This window comes from Biomphalaria glabrata, chromosome 3, assembly GCF_947242115.1.
Source record: "Biomphalaria glabrata chromosome 3, xgBioGlab47.1, whole genome shotgun sequence".
Taxonomy (NCBI): Eukaryota; Metazoa; Mollusca; class Gastropoda; family Planorbidae; genus Biomphalaria; species Biomphalaria glabrata.
This window is the reverse complement of record NC_074713.1, coordinates 40784215-40802553: the sequence shown is the minus strand read 5'-3', so window position 1 is coordinate 40802553 and position 18339 is coordinate 40784215. Positions and strand designations below refer to the sequence as shown.

General features: G+C 31.4%; 1 protein-coding gene across 2 annotated transcripts; it reads right to left on the bottom strand.

Annotated features, from left to right (window-relative positions):
• LOC106078179 (fasciculation and elongation protein zeta-2-like) lies at positions 1 to 17763 on the bottom strand. 2 transcript variants are annotated; one of them, XM_013238978.2, is made up of 8 exons: positions 17422 to 17763; positions 13109 to 13217; positions 10371 to 10529; positions 8330 to 8438; positions 7888 to 8147; positions 6948 to 7023; positions 6685 to 6750; positions 1 to 3513 (listed from the first exon to the last, which is right to left on the bottom strand). In XM_013238978.2, exons 1-8 carry the CDS (start codon positions 17736 to 17738, stop codon positions 3497 to 3499), a joined length of 1113 nt encoding a protein of 370 aa, XP_013094432.1. In that variant the 5' UTR covers positions 17739 to 17763; the 3' UTR covers positions 1 to 3496. The 2 variants fall into 2 exon arrangements, with proteins under 2 accessions (XP_013094432.1, XP_013094433.1); XM_013238979.2 differs by having other exon boundaries at positions 10371 to 10526; positions 17422 to 17762.
• Between the last annotated feature and the right edge of the window lie 576 nt (positions 17764 to 18339).

Here is an 18339-nt window from a genome sequence, read left to right as displayed (position 1 = left end):
TTGAAAAAAAAAAACAACAACATTTTGAACATAGAAATCATTTAAAATGAAATAATACAAGTGCCATTAATATATTACCAAAGTGAGATTCTGTTTAACATTTTAAAACATATGATGGGACTTATATTAAGTAGATCTTGCACTTTTTAATTTCTAAGAAAATAAGCAATATTTCTAGGCAGGCATGCAGTGCAGACTGTGAGGGCTACATACAGATTCAACAAGTGGACTCTTCAAATCTTGGTATGATCAATTGAAAATGCAATACAAAATCCAATGTATTTAAGAATATTAACCTTTTTATGTATATTAACCCTATACATGTTTATAATTTCTAGCATTAAGATTTTTTTTTTTAGTCATTTAGGATCTTTCAATAAGACAGTGTTATAAAAAAAAAAAAAAGGACAGTAATCTTAACTCTTTGACTCCGCAATGATGTTCCCATCGTTGATTTTACCCAGCTATAAAGCTCTGATCAATGCTGGTGTTTTAAAATTTGTTTTTTCAACATTTTTCTCTCGTATATGTTTTTATTTGTTTAAAACATTATCTTAAAATGTTTCCCTTTGCTAGACATTAAGAATTTTCTACTTTCAATGTGTTTTTACAGTGACAGATTTTTTGAAAGAATGATGTTTTCTTTAGATTTATGTTCTGGATGATGGTGATAATGAGCTCAGAACATTCATTTAATGTGTTTTTAAATGGTTTTAATATAAAGTTATGTGGAAATATGAATAAATATAGTAAATATTTTTTTTTCTACTTTGGATCATAATATATTTCCAAGATCTAAAACAGACCCAGAGCTGTTGACTTGTCCACGGTGGTCAGTTTTCATTTTTCCAATAGTAGCGACATGGATAATTAGCTTAAAATTTCCATTTTATGTGTTTTCTATGTAAAGTTTTGTGACAATATGGATAAATATGATAAAAAAATATTTATTTTCAATATGGATGATAAATTTTTTCCAAGAACAGGCCTTGATCTAGATTCTGGAGGCTTTTTTGCAGTCTGTAAGTTTTTATTTTTAAATTTCAAACATTAATATAAAAATAATTTTTGTTTTATAAAAATTGCTTTGTGCTATATAAAAAGGTTAGGGTTTTCTAATAAAAAAAAAAGCTATAAAAGTTTAATTGAAGCATTCTTTTCACTCTAAAAGGGCAAAACCATTAATTATGTCCAAGTGTGGAATATAATTCCGAAGTCAAAGAGTTAAACCAATACAAATAAAAACATTCTCAAAACACTTAATAACTAGACCGAATGGCCAACAGTTCATAAAATGATATAGCAATGCATTAGGCAGATAAATTAGGCAGATAAATGCAACATTGGCGAACAACAAAATATTTCTAGAAATAAAGGAAATATACTAAAAATGTGATAATAATAATTAGCAGATACTGTCAGTGTTTTGTAGACTAATGAAAAAGTAAAAAAACATTAATTGTTACAAAGTTAAAATTTTTTTTTTCTTATTATACAGTAAGTTATTTATTGTATCATTGTACACATTTAGACAACTTTCCCTTGACATTCTACACATTTAGACTTCTTTCCTTTGACATGTCTGCATGTATTTCTTAATGAGTAGGTGACTTAGAGCTAGAAATAATTCTTATCAAAGTGGATGATGACTAGACTCTGGTCTTATTTTTGTTTTCAATAGTTGTCATATAAGAAACTTGTTTATTTCAGACACAGTTGGATTTGTTAAAACCAATGATTAATGTGTATGAATACATTAGTTAGCTGGTCTCCTCTTAAAGCTCATACTCAGTGAGAGGACTCCAATATCACAAAGAAATTCAAATAAAAACACAAAATAAAGCAAATAAAAATTTTGATCATGCACATAAAATAAAATAGCTTTGGGGTCTGAAAATATAAAAGAAGGAAAACGTATTTATGAAAATTAAATAATCAGAATAAGCACTAGAAATTACTTGCATAAATTATTTCACAAAATATAGAATGAGTAATGAATGTTGCTTATTTCAATAAGCGCTTACAAATGAAGTACACAGTAATGAACAAAAAATAAAAAAAGTTTGACATTAATGAATCCAAGCTTTTGAGATGTGGCATATTATTAATGATTAGTTTTAATGAAGTGCTCTTTTCTAGAATGGATATTGACAATTCACATCACAGACTATTGATATTAAACAAAACAGTCTATGTTCAAACTAAGAGTGTGCTTGCTTCCAAGTTTGCCAATACCATCTACCTCTATATTTTGTTTCAATAATAATCATTCTAGTTATTTTCTTTATTGTTGGCGCCCTCAGTGATGACAAAAAAAGACAACATAAAATAAGCAGTCGTCAAACTTCTTTGGCTGATGCTTACTTTCATGACATCTCTAACACATTTCTTCTGTACATTCAGTAACACCTCCACTTCATCCTTTCAAAACCTATCCTTGTTTTGTTCCAGCAAACAAATATTAAGGTTGTTCAATAAGACTGACAGTAGCGTGAGCATTCTATATTAAACGTCGTAAAAAATTCAGAAGCAAGTATAAAACCTGATACACAGTAGCTAGGATACATCTCAATTACATTGCTATATACACTGGAAGGGGGGTGGGGGGAGGTATGTACACAGATAACTAAAAGATTGCACTTGTAGGTAAATAAGAAAACATTAACACATTTCACAAGGTAATGCAGTTAAATAACTTAGATTTTGAAATAAAATGTTACAAATACATTTAAGCACAAAACAACCCTGACACTTATATTAAGAAGTTACACAAAAAACTTGCCCCACAGGAGGATTTGATTCAAATCATAGTTAGTTTAATTTGGTGCATGACTCAATCTTTAGACTTGAGATATTTGTTTTGGTTCATTATCACGGCAATGTTTGAATTCACTGAGATGTTTAACAAAACATGTGTACAATATCACAGACATTGACAGGAAATGAATGAATGGACATTTACATATTTGTGGCAACAATCATAAGGAATTGAGAATTGTTTCATTTTTGCCCCAAGAGATTTTGAGATAGCTTCTAAAAAGAGAAACTTTTATGGAAAGAAAGGACGACTTTCAAAACTAAATAATGAAAAAGTAAAAATGAACAAATATTTGCAAAATAAATAGTCATAAAAAAAAACTGGATTACAAGGTCCAATGTAAAATGGCATAGAATATTACATTTAATTAGACACTATCATTGAGTATATACATGTAGAAGCTGACAATTAACTACAGAGACATCAGTGCTAATGAAATTCCAACTACTATATGTGATGATTGTAAGCTTTCTGATTTGTGATTAGATTGCATTTATTTGTATCATTTGATTAATTTTTTGTTTGTAATTAAAAAGGTCTATTTGATTCTAACAGTCAATAGTAAAGGTTGCAAGCAATAATATCACACAAAAGACAGCAAGAAAATAAAATTTGTTCCACGAGTTTAGCTTGTTCCAAATTTTGTTCTCATCATCTCCTAGTTGTATGAATTGCCTCTTACGTAGGACATAAAACTAAAAAGAAAGAAACAATAAACATTGTTAAAAATTAGAAAGGAATTACATTTCTATTATTATTTAACATCATATAATGTTACAAGTTCAACTCATAAGAAGGATACAATCAATAATTGCACAGTTAAATATAATTCTACATAGCACCTCATTACTTTACACAAAAGTAATAATTTGCTGCAGATCAAATCTGTACATATAAAGCTGTACTATTATTTATAAGGGTGACAGTTCAGCTGCCAAAATGGTTCAATTTACTCTAGAGCCATGTTGACAGGCCATAGTCCTTTTAGATGTTGAAAGGATAAAATGAAGCCTTTTGATAAGCAACCAACATCACTGGTTATAATTTGACACCATCAGCAACCTTTAATTCTGATCAATGGTATTCTTGAGCAAATTGAAAACAATTCTTAAACATACATGAACAATTTCATCAGGCAGCAGGTACAGAAAACAACAACAAAAATACAAATCATTGAATATAATCATTTAATATACCATAAAACTTGGCTGGGCTTTAAGAAAACATTGAAATAACCAAAACCTTTTTTTAAACATCAAAGTTTGACCAAAAAGTAATTACTGCCACTGGACAATTATTGAGCCGACAATAGCTAGGCTATTATTAGAACTTTGTGTATGAAGATCATCAAAAACATCTTTTTATAAATATTTTTTTTTATATTTTGACTACTTCAAACATGAACAGAGACCCCTGGGTTTAATTAAACTAATTTAGTAACATCTAATAGCAATTTTATTTGTTCAAGGATCTTACATGCAACTCAGTACTAGCTGAATCAAGTTAGATTGGACAATCAATTTTAAATTAAGAGTAACATTTATATATATATATTTTTTTTTACATGTCTAATTGTTTTTTTGCTGCTTAATGTTGTGAAAGCATCAAAGATTTGTGTCACTAGTTATAAAGAGTCTGCTTGACCTAGCAAATTACTGAGTTAATCAACATATGTTTTTATTTTTTTTTGTTGAAAACTTAAAATATATCAAACACATTTTGTCAGTCCAGTAAATTTTGATCTAAGAACTTCTGAATAAGTTTACATTGAATTTAAAATAATGAATTCTTATCAGACATGCCTATAGAATTTGTTAGGTATTGAGAGTAGATTTAGCACATAAATTTGGGATTTGTTTATTTTGATTTATTTTTTATGTCTTAGTGACTGAGGTAACTATAAAAACAAGGACTAGAGATGAAATAAAAGGCTAGTTGATAACATAGCATCTTATTAGGCAGCTCAGTTTATTCAGAAGTCATTATTGTAATGACAGTGACTACAGTGAACATATCCCCATTTGTTGATGCAAAATTAAATGTGTATGAATTCCATCCAATTCTTATTGGCCCTAGCTTTCTGTTCTACTTCTTAGGATTAGTTTATTGAGTTAGCTGTTACCTCAACATTATCATAGTAAATACTCTACATGGAAAACAGCAAAGGGTCTCAAGAGTTAAAAGAAAAAAAAAAGCATTGTTTGTTATTATAGAACTTAAAACTACAAAGATCTGTAATTTTAGCATCATTTATCCTGCCTTATTGATGTCCTACCAATGAACTATAGATCCAGATCTTCAGTTTCAAAAATGCTTTCTTTTATAACACAGTCACAGTACAGGGACCAGCACATAGATTAGAGAATACAAGGCAATAACTTCTTTGACAAAAGCTACTTTTCAGAAGGCCAAGGAAACTGGGCAGATTGTTCAATAGCCAGAGATGGGGAAATAGAACGAGCAGGACAATTTCCCAAAATAAGAAACCCTGAAACTCTTACCAATATGTATTAACTCTAACTCTGAAACTCAACTTGTCAATAGGAATTAACTCTGAAACTTAACTTGTCAATATGTATAAACTCTGAACTTAAATACTTATACATAAACTTGACAAACCCTAAAATTAAGAGTGTGTCAGTTAACATATTTTAAATTAAAATTTGTCAAAGAAAAAAGAGAACAGTAACAATTGCTAAGTTTAATTTGTATATTTACTACCATAAAACATTATTTTTTTAAAATTCAAATCAAATGAAACCATAAAAATATGAAAATTAAAAGTACCAATATAAAGTCAACTTTTTAAAACTGCTTCACATTATAAGTACTGTATCTAGAATCTAGAGCATATATACCTCCATATATGTAATTAATATTATTGTTTTGGAAGCTTGGATGTATTGATTGTTGAAGCTTGTGACACAAAAATGCATTAGTCAAAGAGCTTGATTTAGTACAACACACAATGATTGATATTTATTTTATGACAGCTTTTTTTTTTTTTTAAATTAAAATTAAAAAAAAAAGTATTTTTATTCATGTTTCTTTCTTAAGTTAGCCTTCTAAAAATGGCACATTATACTTGTGACTCACCTAACTGTTGTAGAATCTAATATTGTCGGATGACATCCATAATATTTCACACTATTACTAAAACTAAGTCTACCAATAGACATGGATCAGATATAGTAATAATAAATTTAATTAGACCTAGATCTGAAAAAAAAATTATCTAGATCTCTTCTAGTTCAAGATAAATGAGTACATCTTGAATCTAAGCTAGATCTAGCTAGCTCTATACTGGCTATACCAGATATAAGCTATTCTAAATCTAATCTAGAACTATAAATCTACACAGATTCTACATGCTTAGTGCAAATATACAATAAAGAGAAAGTTTTGCGGTCATGAGATGCGAAACAGTGCTAACAGTTTGTTTCAAAAAGGTGGCTGGAGCAATAGAAATTAGAAATCTAGGCTAGACATAGAAAATTTTGATCTAGCTCTAGATCTACATCTAAAGAAAACCCAGATTCTTTTTTTTTATTGGAGTGGTCAACCCAAAAGGAGGAAAGGCCTCAAAACAAGGATTTTAGAGGCATTCCAGAATGGTGGCACCCCTGGACATATCTGTATTGTTCTAGTGTATTGTACTGCCAAATGTAAAATAGCATATTGATACTCAAATAATTTTGCTTGTCTTTCTTCTAAACTGGTACATATTTTTACACATGTATTGTATACAAGGGTCCAAACCATAAGGTAAAAAGTCTTGTAAGGTCTTTCATGTCATCTTAAAATTAAACACAAAAATTGTGAAAATGAACAATCAATATTTAACAGATCAATTTCTAAAAGCTTACCTTTAAGTATATAATCTGTTAGAAGTATTGGCACAGTAGCACTGTCTTCATTAATTGCCTGAAGAACTAAATATAAAAAAATGTTTGTGGTGATTATTTATAGATGCTTTAAGAAGTTTTACTGTTGGAATGTTTTGAAATTGTACAAAAATGTGTTCAATAATTTTATGTTTTGAATGCATGGTATCTTTTCAATTTCTGTTTTCATTCAGTAGACTTTAGAATTTAGTCATATTAGTTCCAAAAATAATTTGCTTTCTTACTTTTGATATATATTTGAAGCTGTTCTGAAGAAGGTGGTCCATGGCAGGGATAGTAAGGTATAGCAGTGGTCAAAAACTGTAAAAAGAAAATCATTTCAAGTAGTCAATAAGAATTTGTTAGAAAAACAAATGCGACCTGTAATTTAAATTGATTAAATAACCCTTTAGTTCGTATATTGGATAGGCAATCACCCACACATTTTTTGTAGTGAATGTTCACAAAATCTTCTTTGGTTTCCTTTTGATTTCTGGCACAATTTAGGCAATGTCGTGCCCAAAATCCCTCAAGGGTTATTTCCCCTTTATAGCTTAATAGCTAAATGTTATACAGCTAAGTTATTAAAAATAAGGTCCATTCATAGCTCAAAAAGTAAAAATAGTTAAAATTTATATAATTTAATAAAAATCTGTTTGTAAATATTATATATTTACAATTACTTTGCCCTATTTCAAATCAACCCCACAGCCCAGATAAAGCCAAGTATTTTTGCAGGGTAGACATTACTAAACAGTGTTTTTAAGTTGTCTGCTTCAAAATATTTCTCTCTAATATCCTGGTATTTGGGGCAATCAAGGAGGATATGTTCCACAGTGAGATAGAGTCACAGTACTCACACAGTGGGGGGCTCTTCTCTCTTTGGCACAAAGGTTTCCTTTTAACATACCTTTAAGTCCATGGAGATGATGATGTACAATACTCCTTTTTTGTGCCCAAGGTTTTAAAGCTTTTGACAGATTGCAAGACCCCAAGTTCAGCAATATTAATAACCACATAGTATTTAATTTACAGATATACACATTTATTAATTACAACAATAATATACATAACTAGTAGCACAATAGTTTCTTTCTTTCAAAGACTATTTTCAAAGTTATTTATTAAGACTTCAAGTGAAGTATAAAGACTTCCCTAATGTTTATTTTCATTATAAAAACTTACATTTCCATTCTCTGGGGTTGTGTTAGCACTAGAGGATCCATTTGTTTTGACCTTTTTCTTTTTCCTGTCACTATGACACTCTCTCCTTTTCTTCTGTATGGTGAGCAGCAAAGAGATGAACTGATTCTTTAGCTCTTTGTCAAACTCCAGTTCATCTCTTAAAGCCAGCTCAGTGACCAACATCTCAGACAAGATTTTAGTGGTAGTATCATACTCCACCACCAACTCATGGAGGTCCACTCTTGGCATAGATTTTAATTCTATAAAACATTCAAAAAAATATAGGATTATGGCATTCTCAGTGAAAAAAAAAAAATTAGCAATGAAATACTGACTTCATTTTTTGTTTTTCAAAATGTTTTTAGGCTGAGAAAACAAAACAGAATTAAAAAAAAAAGAAGTACAAAACAGCAGACTGTGACATTCAAAAAGCTGCTCTAACCCTGCTCCGTGTATCCTGACAAAGTTGAAAGTGTTTGCTTGATTTTTGTGTAAGCCACATCTTCTGGGGCGTCTTGCATTGCATTGTAGTAATCCTCAGGGGAAGGTTCCTACAAATATATATATATATATATATCTATATTATAAAGTAGAATATATATATATATATATGTATGTATGTATGTATGTTATGTATATATTATGTGTGTGTGTGTGTGTGTGTGTGTGTGCGTGCGTGTGTGTGTGTGTGTGTGTATGTATGTATGTATGTATGTATGTATGGATGTATGTATGTATGTATGTATGTATGTATGGATGTATGTATGTATGTATGTATGTATGTATGTATGTATGTATGTATGTATGTATGTATGTATGTTACTTATAGACATCAAAACCGCTTGACCAATCTTGATAAAACTAGGCAGGAATGTTCCTTGGGTACCAACTTAGACCGTAGTGTATGTATTGTAGCCCTAAAACAAACTTAAGACCTTAAAAAAAAATTTAGTTGTCCGACTCTATTACAGCTATATTATTTTATGGATCTAGGCCATGTCTACAATGTTGACATTAGAAAAGATAGAAAGGATTTAGACCTAGATCTAATTTTAAGAAATACACTTTGCGCAGATAGTTTTTTACTTTGACACATGAAAATACAAAAGAAGATCCATTGATTTCATTATATAATAAAATTAACCTTCAATTTTGTGTTTCAAAAGCATTTTTTACATAAATTAGTTCCTTATATCTGTGACTACAGATTTCCTGACGAACATTCTTTCATTAGACAATAACGTAATGAATCGCATACTAAATATTAATTCGTTTAATTGTTTACTTTATAATCCCATCCCTAGATCTAAAACTCTAATTCAACTCTAAGATGATAAAACTTCTCTTCGCACAGATAGTTTTATACTTTAACACTTAACATATTAATTAAAGTCCATTCATTTCATATTTTGATCAAATAAACATTCAAATTTGGTTTTCTAAAGCTACATTCGTTTACGAAAGCTGCGAAGCCGAGTTGAGATAGGCCTAGATCTATATTCATTCATGAATCGCGTACTAAAAATTATTTCGTTTAATTGTTCACTTTATAATCCCATTCATTGAACAAAGCTATCGCTCTTTTCGTTTTAAATAGATATGAATGTATCGGCTTCGGGTAAACCCATTTTCGCAAAACTAATTTTATTTTCGTAGCGAAAGAGAAAAAACGTGAAAGGATCATTAGCTACGTTTAACATACATCTAAATCCAATCCACTAGATTATTCAAAGGCATTTTTTACATAAATTAGTTCCTGATATCTGTGACTACAGATTTCCTGGCGAACATTCTTTCATTAGACAATACCAAATGGTTACACATTAACACATCTCTCTACTGAGTCTATTCCTAGGCCTAGGTCTAAAACTCTTATTGAACTCTAAGATGATAAAACTTCTTTTCGCAAAGATAGTTTTATGCTTTAACACATAAACATACTAATTATTGTCCATTCATTTCATATTTTAATCAAATTAACATTAAAAATTTTTTTTCTAAAGCATTTTTAATACATTCGTTCGCTGTTCGCTACAGCTGCGTAGCCGTGTTGAACGTACAAAATTTAGTCTATTCATCTCAAATTTTAATCAAATATATGTAGGCCTACAAGCAAATGTTTTAATTTGAAAAAAAAAATGGATTTAAGCCTATTAGCTATTTTGATTTAATAGCTTCATTCACACTATTTTTACATTGACACATTCGCTTTACTCATTACATTATTATTTCGTTTAATTGTTTACAAAACACTCTCAGTGACTATATCGAAAGTAATGCGCAAATAAAGACCAGCGGGTCGCGGGTAACATATATCTAGTATATATATATATATATAAAAAAACTACTAAAAAATCATTTGTAAAATTTCCTTCAAAACTTATCCAGAAAATATAATTACAAAATATTTTTTGTTTAAATTTAAACATGTTAAATTAAAAGAATAAAAAACAACAAAAGAAACTAAAACCAAAAGCACAAACCTTCATCATGTCATCAATTTCACTAATGACTTCTTCTGCTGTTAAGATCTTATCTTCTTCCTCTGGGTGCAGACTGCTGACAATAAGTGAATGCATATCAAAAGCTTGCACCAAATCTTCATCATCTGAGAGATCCAAACTAAGAGGTTGCCTTTCCTGCTAGCAGAAATGGCAGAAGAAAACAACAACAATAATAAATCAGAAGCACAACAACAATTGTGAAACCTACAATAGGAAAGAATATAGTCCTAAAATTTTAAAATAACAATAGTCTTTTCTTGAATCAGTAGATTAGCCATTTTTGACCAGTCAAGTAATATACACAACATAATTAGGAAGGAATCAAATGAAAATGATTATCCCTTCTTCTTCTTCTAGCCTGCAGCTGAGCTCTTCAGAGAGGATATTGGTTTATGGTTTCATAAGGGTGGGCGCAGCGTCTGCAAAGGGGGAGTTGTGTGGAATTTATTTTGTTCAGATGGTAATTTAACAGAGGTGTGTGTCCTGTTCTTAGTTGGAAAATTGTAGATTGTTCTTTGCGGAGGAGGAAGTTAATACTGCCCAGTTTGTTAGGCATGGTCATTTCTTTGTACATGGCTCTGCATTTGTTTCCTGGTGCCCATTGCTTGAGCCACTTCTCTTTGTGATTGTTGACTAACATTGACCTTAGGGTGAGGTAGTTAACAGGTATATCTGGTTGTTCCATAGATGATCCTGTCTTTGATAGTTTATCTGCCTTTTTATTTCCCATGATGCCAATGTGTCCAGGGATCCACTGTAGTGTGATATTGATATTTAATTTTTATATCATCTGATGGATTATCACAATTAGAGTTGACAACTCTCTTGGGCTGTTTGAGGTGCTGCTGTTAAGAGCTTGCAGAGTGGATTGGGAGTCTGTAAAGACAACAATATCTGATGGTGATAGCACTCCTTCATATAATTTGTTTTCCACTGTCTGTAATGCTATGGTAATTGCCTTAATTTCGGCTTGGAAGTTTAAGCAGTAATCGCCACAGGGTGCACTTATTTCAAAGTGTTTATTTTTGGGGAAGACCAGGAAGGCACCAAGACCAGCATTGATGGTGGCTTTGAAGGCAGATTTATCGGTGTATATATATATGGATAGCTGTTTTTGTATAGCTTTTAATTGTTTAAGCTCCAGTGGATTTCATTCTTTTGTTAGGGTGTTATTTAGCGAATGTGTTTTAATGATTGGTTATTTGTGGTTGAGTCCGGGCGTTATGTTTGAAAATCTGGTAATTTTTTCTGTTCATCAGTAAGTTGGATCAGAGTTCTTTGCTTTTTTTTTGTTGTTTTTCCTATTTCTCTGTGTTAGTAGTTTATTAGGATGATCATCCTCCAACTTTCTGATTCTTTCAATAGCTTCTGATGCTGCTCTGTTGCGCCTTAACTTAAGAAGTTCAATATTGGAGTCTATTTCACAGGCTGCTGTGGGAGTAGTTCTCATACCACCACTGATTAGACCCAAGGCTTGGTTTTGGAATGTGTCTAATGATGATTGATAGGTTTTGTTGACAGCCACTTGTATGGAGAGACAGTTATCCATTACAGATCTGACATATCCAGTGTATAACTGTCTTAAGGTTTTCTTTTCAGCTCCCCAGGATGTTCCTGCTAGATGTTTTGTTATATTCAATCTTTGTGATGCCTTTTGTTTTAAAGCTGCCATACAGTGTTTTAGAGAGTCTTTGGTCTAATTTTTCACCAAGATATGCTGTATTTTCTTCTTTATTTATTGGTTGTGAGTCTATTTTTAGGATGTAGTTTCTTTTTGCAGTTTTGTTGCTGTGGCTAAAGATTGAATAAACTGACTTTTCTTTGTTTATTTCCATTTTCCATAATTTTGAATACAAGGAGATAGTTGTGAGAGCTCTACTTAGTTTGGATCTAGTCAGCACTGGATATTTCTCTGTAGTCCAAATTAAGAGGTTGTCTGCGTTAATTAAGTGCCTTATACTGCTTAGTGTGCTTGTTGTCATGAAACCCTTCTACTGTGTCCTGGATAAAACTAAAAAGACGGTCTTCTGTTCTACTTGCTTTCCTGAAGCCAGCTAGTGCATTGTAGAGTGAACAAGTACTTTCTAGCCACCAATAAAGTCGGTTATTGATCATTTTTTCAGCCTTTTTGCCAATGTTGGATGTTAGAGATATTGGCTTATAACTTTTTGGGTCTCCTGGTGGTTTATTTTTCTTTAAAATGGGTATTATGTTTGCAGTTCTCCATTCCTGTGGTATGTCTCCAGTTCTCCATATATGGTTGATTAAGTTAAGTATACAGTTTTGGGCCTGTGGTCCTAGTCCCCGGATCATTTCATTAGTTATTTTATCGGGTCTAGGGGATTTTCTTGACTTGAGATTTTTAGGGCAGTATGATTATCCCTATATTTTATACATTTTCTCTTTTCTAGGAAAGCTATTTAATACAGACAGCAGTTCAAAAGACGTTTATTATTGTTAACTATGTGTTTCAAAAATTGTGATTCTAAATGGGAGTAAATAGGTGTTGGTAAATTTAAAAAAAAATTATAAAATTAATTGCTTGTTTCCTTTGTATGCAGGATAAAATTCTCAACCAAACTTTCTTTTTCCTTACACCTGAAAGGTTTTTTTTTATGAAATCTGATCTTTTTATTACACTGCATGGTCTTTAAATACAAAGAATTTAGAAAAAAAAAAACCTAAACAAAAACAACATGATTTGTGAAAAAACTCACTGAGTGCTCATCCAGGTTAAGAACTTTATTTTGAAGATTTCTTGCATATGATTTTGACCAATCAATAGGTAGAATGTTACCAAAATTTCCAGTTATTGTCCACCACATCCTAAAACAATCAAATATAATATCTAATTTATAAGCAAAATATGCCAGTTTTTATAGTTGATAAGTCATTGGACACAGAAACTTCCATACATTATTACTTAAGGATGAACAAAACCAAATTTGTCAGAAATGTTAGTAAACAAAAAAAGTGGAGCATGTGCACTACTAATATTAGTTCAGCCCAAACCATCAAAATAAAATAGATCTAGATAGAGTATTAGATTATAAAACTGACAACTGTCTGCATGATAGCAGTTCTACACATTTTACTTTAGTAAGCTTTCATTTATAATCCAAATGGAATATTATTAAATTTTATACTAGATAGCCTAATTGTAGACAGTCAGTATAGTCTAGATTAGCGTTTTATCATTCACTATAAGTAAATTACTTAAATGATATTTTTACCTTTTACTCTTTATACAGGCTCAGCTCACAAGAGCAATAGATTATATTTACTTACAGTTTTACTAGGGTGTCACTACAGACGCTAGCCTTTAGAGCAAGGGTTTTCAACCTACTTATTGAACCCATTTGTATGCTGAACCACACTCTAATCTCAAACTAAATTATTAGTAAATATAAAATGGAGGCGGAGTAGCTGAGTGATAAAGCACTTGGCTTCCGAAACCTAGGGTCCAGGGGTTTGAATCCCGGTGAAGACTGAGATTTTTAATTTCAGAATCTTTAGGGCTCCTTTACCTGAAATTAGTTGGGAAAAGTAAAGATGTTGGTTATTGTGCTGGCCACACGACACCCTCGCTAAACATGGGTGACAGAAACAGATGACTTCTATATCATCTGCCCTATAGAAGGATAGGTCCAAAAGGAGAACTTTATTTTTTTTTTTACTTTTAAATATAAAATGAAAGAGGGTAGTTGGTACCAGGTGGCTTTTTTTCACAAACTTGCAACAATTTTGTATCAATATAAAATGCAGTTGCCCAAGCCGTTTATCATGCTCTGTCATGTTTTTCAAATAGTCACATGAATATGGTGAATACGAAATTGAAAAGTAAATAAATGCAAGTCATAAAGATAAAATTTCATTTGTTTGTAATTTAGCTATTAGCAGAAATATTATATAGTTTTCGTGATAAATCATGAAACTTTGACGATTCATATCAGATTATGATTAAGACTTTATAACATTAGTTAAAACACAGATGATAACTTTACGGTTGGGAGTCACTGCACAGTGAGCAATTATAAAAAGGGGTTGCTGCTCTAGAGATTCTTCACTCCAATTTCACATAGTAAATTATATTTTAATTTTTTGGTAATCTAGAAAAAAAGAATCTCAATTCTTGATTTAATAAAAAGTTAGATCTATTGACAATAATGAATAATTGAACCAGTGCCCACTCCCTGGGAAGTTATTATTATGTAAAATTTTTTTTTTTTTTACATTTATACAAAAAATGGATTATTTGTCAAAATAATGTTTAATAAGCATGTATTTATAAATTGCTTTAAAAGTGTGTTTTGTTGTCTAATAATAATAATAAATAACCAATGAGGAAGTACTACCAAGAGCAGGGTGCCAGCATGTCCGCTCTGCTATCAGCAGCGGACGCCATGGCTGACTTGGCCACGTTCATAGAATGCCAGTATGTCGACTACCACAAGACATTATGTAAGGTGATCTAACAGAAGGCAGGAGAGCTGCTGGTCGCCCACTTTATGGTATACAGATGTATGCAAACGCGACATGAAGCTCCTCAAAATTGACACTTTTAGCAGTTGGAAAAAAGTGGCACTGGATAGATCCACATGGAGAGCGAGCAGAAAAGAATGGTCCCAGATTGCAGTCTATGCCATACACAAAAGTGACAGAAAGAAGAGTGAAAATGCAACAACGTCTGGTGATTATATACTGTTGGTGCTTATTTTGCCCGGTTCCGGACAAATTTTGATGCCCGTTGCCGACACTGTGGAGAGTCGGTGGAAACAGTGATGCATCTCTTGCAAGAGTGTCCGCAGCTCCGAGAGCTGTGGAGTAGTTTGTCTGCAGAGTCACTTGACCTGTATGGGAGCTTGCAGGCACTATGCCTAACAGCAGAGTTTCTCGCCAAGGCTCTACGGGAGGACTGATCCTTCCAGCCTTGCCACCAATTGGAGCTCATCTCAGGTGATTACATATGCCCAACCTGTGACCACAGCTGTGTATCAAGCCAATCAAGGCTTGGCCTCTTTAGTCACACAAGAAGTTGCAAAGGGAAAAGATCGTCTCTTGAGACGTAAAATGCCAGATACTAAAATTTACTGTTTAAATTTAGATTAGATCTATTTCTACTTTGAACATTGCATTCTAGATCTATGGTAGATTCTTATAACTGAACACCGACTTTCGGGAACTAGGTCAATTTTTTATTTGGTGAAGGTTTAACTTACAAAAAAACTGAAAGCAGATTCTTATTCTGCAACTAAAGGACTATAAAAATAGCTGTGTTCCTTTGTATTACCACCCATAGTCAAGATTTTATTTTAAAATAAATTGGGTCACCGCATGCTCCTATTTTGAACGCAGTTTTTGGGCTTTCTCCTTTAGTTGAACAGTGAGCACCGGTGTTGAACACCACTATGTAATTGCTAATAAATTATATCTTTTTTACTTAAAAATTATTTAGATTGTAGTAAAAGAAGTAGATTCACTTTTGCAATATGTATTTATAGTCTATTTCCTCATATACACTCTCTCTCTCTCTCTCTCTATATATATATATATATTATATATATATATATATATATATATATATATATATATATATATATATATATATATATATATATATATATATATATATATATATATATATATATATATATATATATATATATATATATATATATATATATATATATATATATATATATTATATATATATATATATATATATATTATATATATATCGTATATATAGTTTATTTATTTAAATACCTATATAATCTATGTGTAGAAACAGACAGAAATAAATTTATATAGATTATAGAGCTATAAATTAATTATTTTAATTTAATAAACATGATATTTTCTAATAAGCTACTTGTATTTTCTCTCTGTCTTTCTTTTAACTCCCATCCAAGGACCCTCTTCTTGTTTTCATAATTTGGATGTTCGTTTTGTGAAACCTTAACATACCCTCCCTCCCATAGATGCTTATAATTCTTTTCATGACTCTCTCCCCCTTCCCTCCACTGCCTGTTGGATAGTTTGTGACACTACTCGCTGATTGTATACCTCTCCTCACCGCCAGCTTATCTTGCATGATCACCTGCAGTGGGCATTATCTCTGGCTTCAAATTAGCAGTTTCTTTCATTCATAAGTTATATATTCTAGATATCTCTATCTAGGTCATGTTTATTCATTGAAAAAATCATAGATTTATTAATCCCAATAATATTTCTTAATACGATTTTGCTGTGTTCAAAAAGGAGAATGAGCTGAATTCATTATTATTTGTTTGGACACCCCCTTTTTTAATTTTATTTAACAGCTAACGGTATAAATGTGATTGGAATGTCTTTCTAAAGATGTTTGGAAGCTTATTTTGATATGCCCATCAGCCTAGGATCAAACAGGCTCATGATATAGCCTTCATCCCTTATATGGGTATGAATTGCCGGGGGAGGTTAAAACAACAGCTTAACATACATGGTTACCGAGAATCTAAATAACTGCCATCTGCTTTGGAAAAACGGAACAAAATTACCAGAACTTATCTAAAATTGGACATGCGCAGTCCCGAATCGTCGATTTTAGCTCCAAACATAAAAACAAATGAATTATTAACAAAAAAAAAGTGACCCGTTTAGAAAGGAGAATTTGATGGGGTGTTCAAACTATAAGAGCCTCCTCTAGATCTAGAATGACTAGACTAGAGTATATCTACTCAAAGTCTAGCTTAGGAGTCTCAGTCAAGTCTAACTAGTCTTAGAGTTAAATAATTTTGGACTTGGTAGGATAACTGTACAGACTGAGACTAGTACAGTGACTCTGAGTGAGTTCAGTGAGTCTGAGTGTTACAGTCACAGTGTGACTGTGAGCATTCAGACAGTCACTCAACTTATTTATTACTTAGACACAAGTCGAGTGAATGAGATGAAATGTGATGTCCACTGCCACTGATGTGGTCAGCAATGTTTTTTTTTTAGTACCAGAACAAAGGATAATAAATAATTTGTATACATGGAGTCTACTTACTGACAATCATTCATTATTTCTTCCTGTGATCTAATTTGTACAGGAGCGAAAGTTTCAACTTCTTGTTCTAAATTGTTGAAACATTTTGTTATTCTCTCATCAAATGAATTGACCAAATCCTCAAGTGATCCTGACACAATTTCTCCGAAATTAGCACTTTCATCACCTTCGTTGCGTTCATTTTTCGCAGACACTTTGTTGTTAACATTTTTATCCAAATTTGATGTTTTAAATTCGTTAAAATCACTCCATTCTTCATTTTCAAAAGAAGCCAAAGGAGCTTCGAACTGCAACTCCGCCATTTTGTGAACCCTCATCAATAATTATTCATCCTTGAACTCTGACCTTGGCTTATTTAATTCGATGCGTAAGCCAGTGATTCTCAACTTGTTATTTTGTGAGGCCTTTGGTTTTAAATTATCATTTATTTTTTTTTTAAATTTTTAACCCAGTTTCTAACTGAATTATTCTTTTAATCGTTTTTAAAATGTAAACACCCATACTTATCAAGAAAACAGCAAGGGGAATTGAGGAAAGTCATTTAAGATTTTAACAAAATTGAAGTATGGTCTTCTTTTCCCAAGTTAAAAAATGCAGGATACAGAATGTTTATGAAAAGCATAATGACTTATTTTCAATGTTATTGTAAATGGCAATTGCTAACAGGCACAGTTTTATGAAGTAAACTTCATGTGTAATATTTGAATGAAACAGTGGGATAAATGTACATTTCCTTTGTTATTGTAATGCACTATTGAAATATACATATCCTCAAGGATAATAAGTAATAATAAAGATATTATCACTCAGCATGACAGGATAACACACAATTATGTTAGATTTATAAAATAGTGTTCTAGGAAAATTAAAGCCTTACCAATACAAAAAATAATAAGCCTTATTAGTTCTAAAATGTCA

Excerpts from the sequence above, each read along its gene's own strand:
- LOC106078179 (XM_013238978.2), bottom strand. The coding sequence starts at position 17,738 with ATGAGGGTTCACAAAATGGCGGAGTTGCAGTTCGAAGCTCCTTTGGCT. Across the intron at positions 10,530-13,108 it reads TTAACCTGGATGAGCACTCA|CAGGAAAGGCAACCTCTTAG; the intron begins GTGAGTTTTTTC and ends CATTTCTGCTAG. Across the intron at positions 8,439-10,370 it reads AAATTGATGACATGATGAAG|GAACCTTCCCCTGAGGATTA; the intron begins GTTTGTGCTTTT and ends ATATATTTGTAG.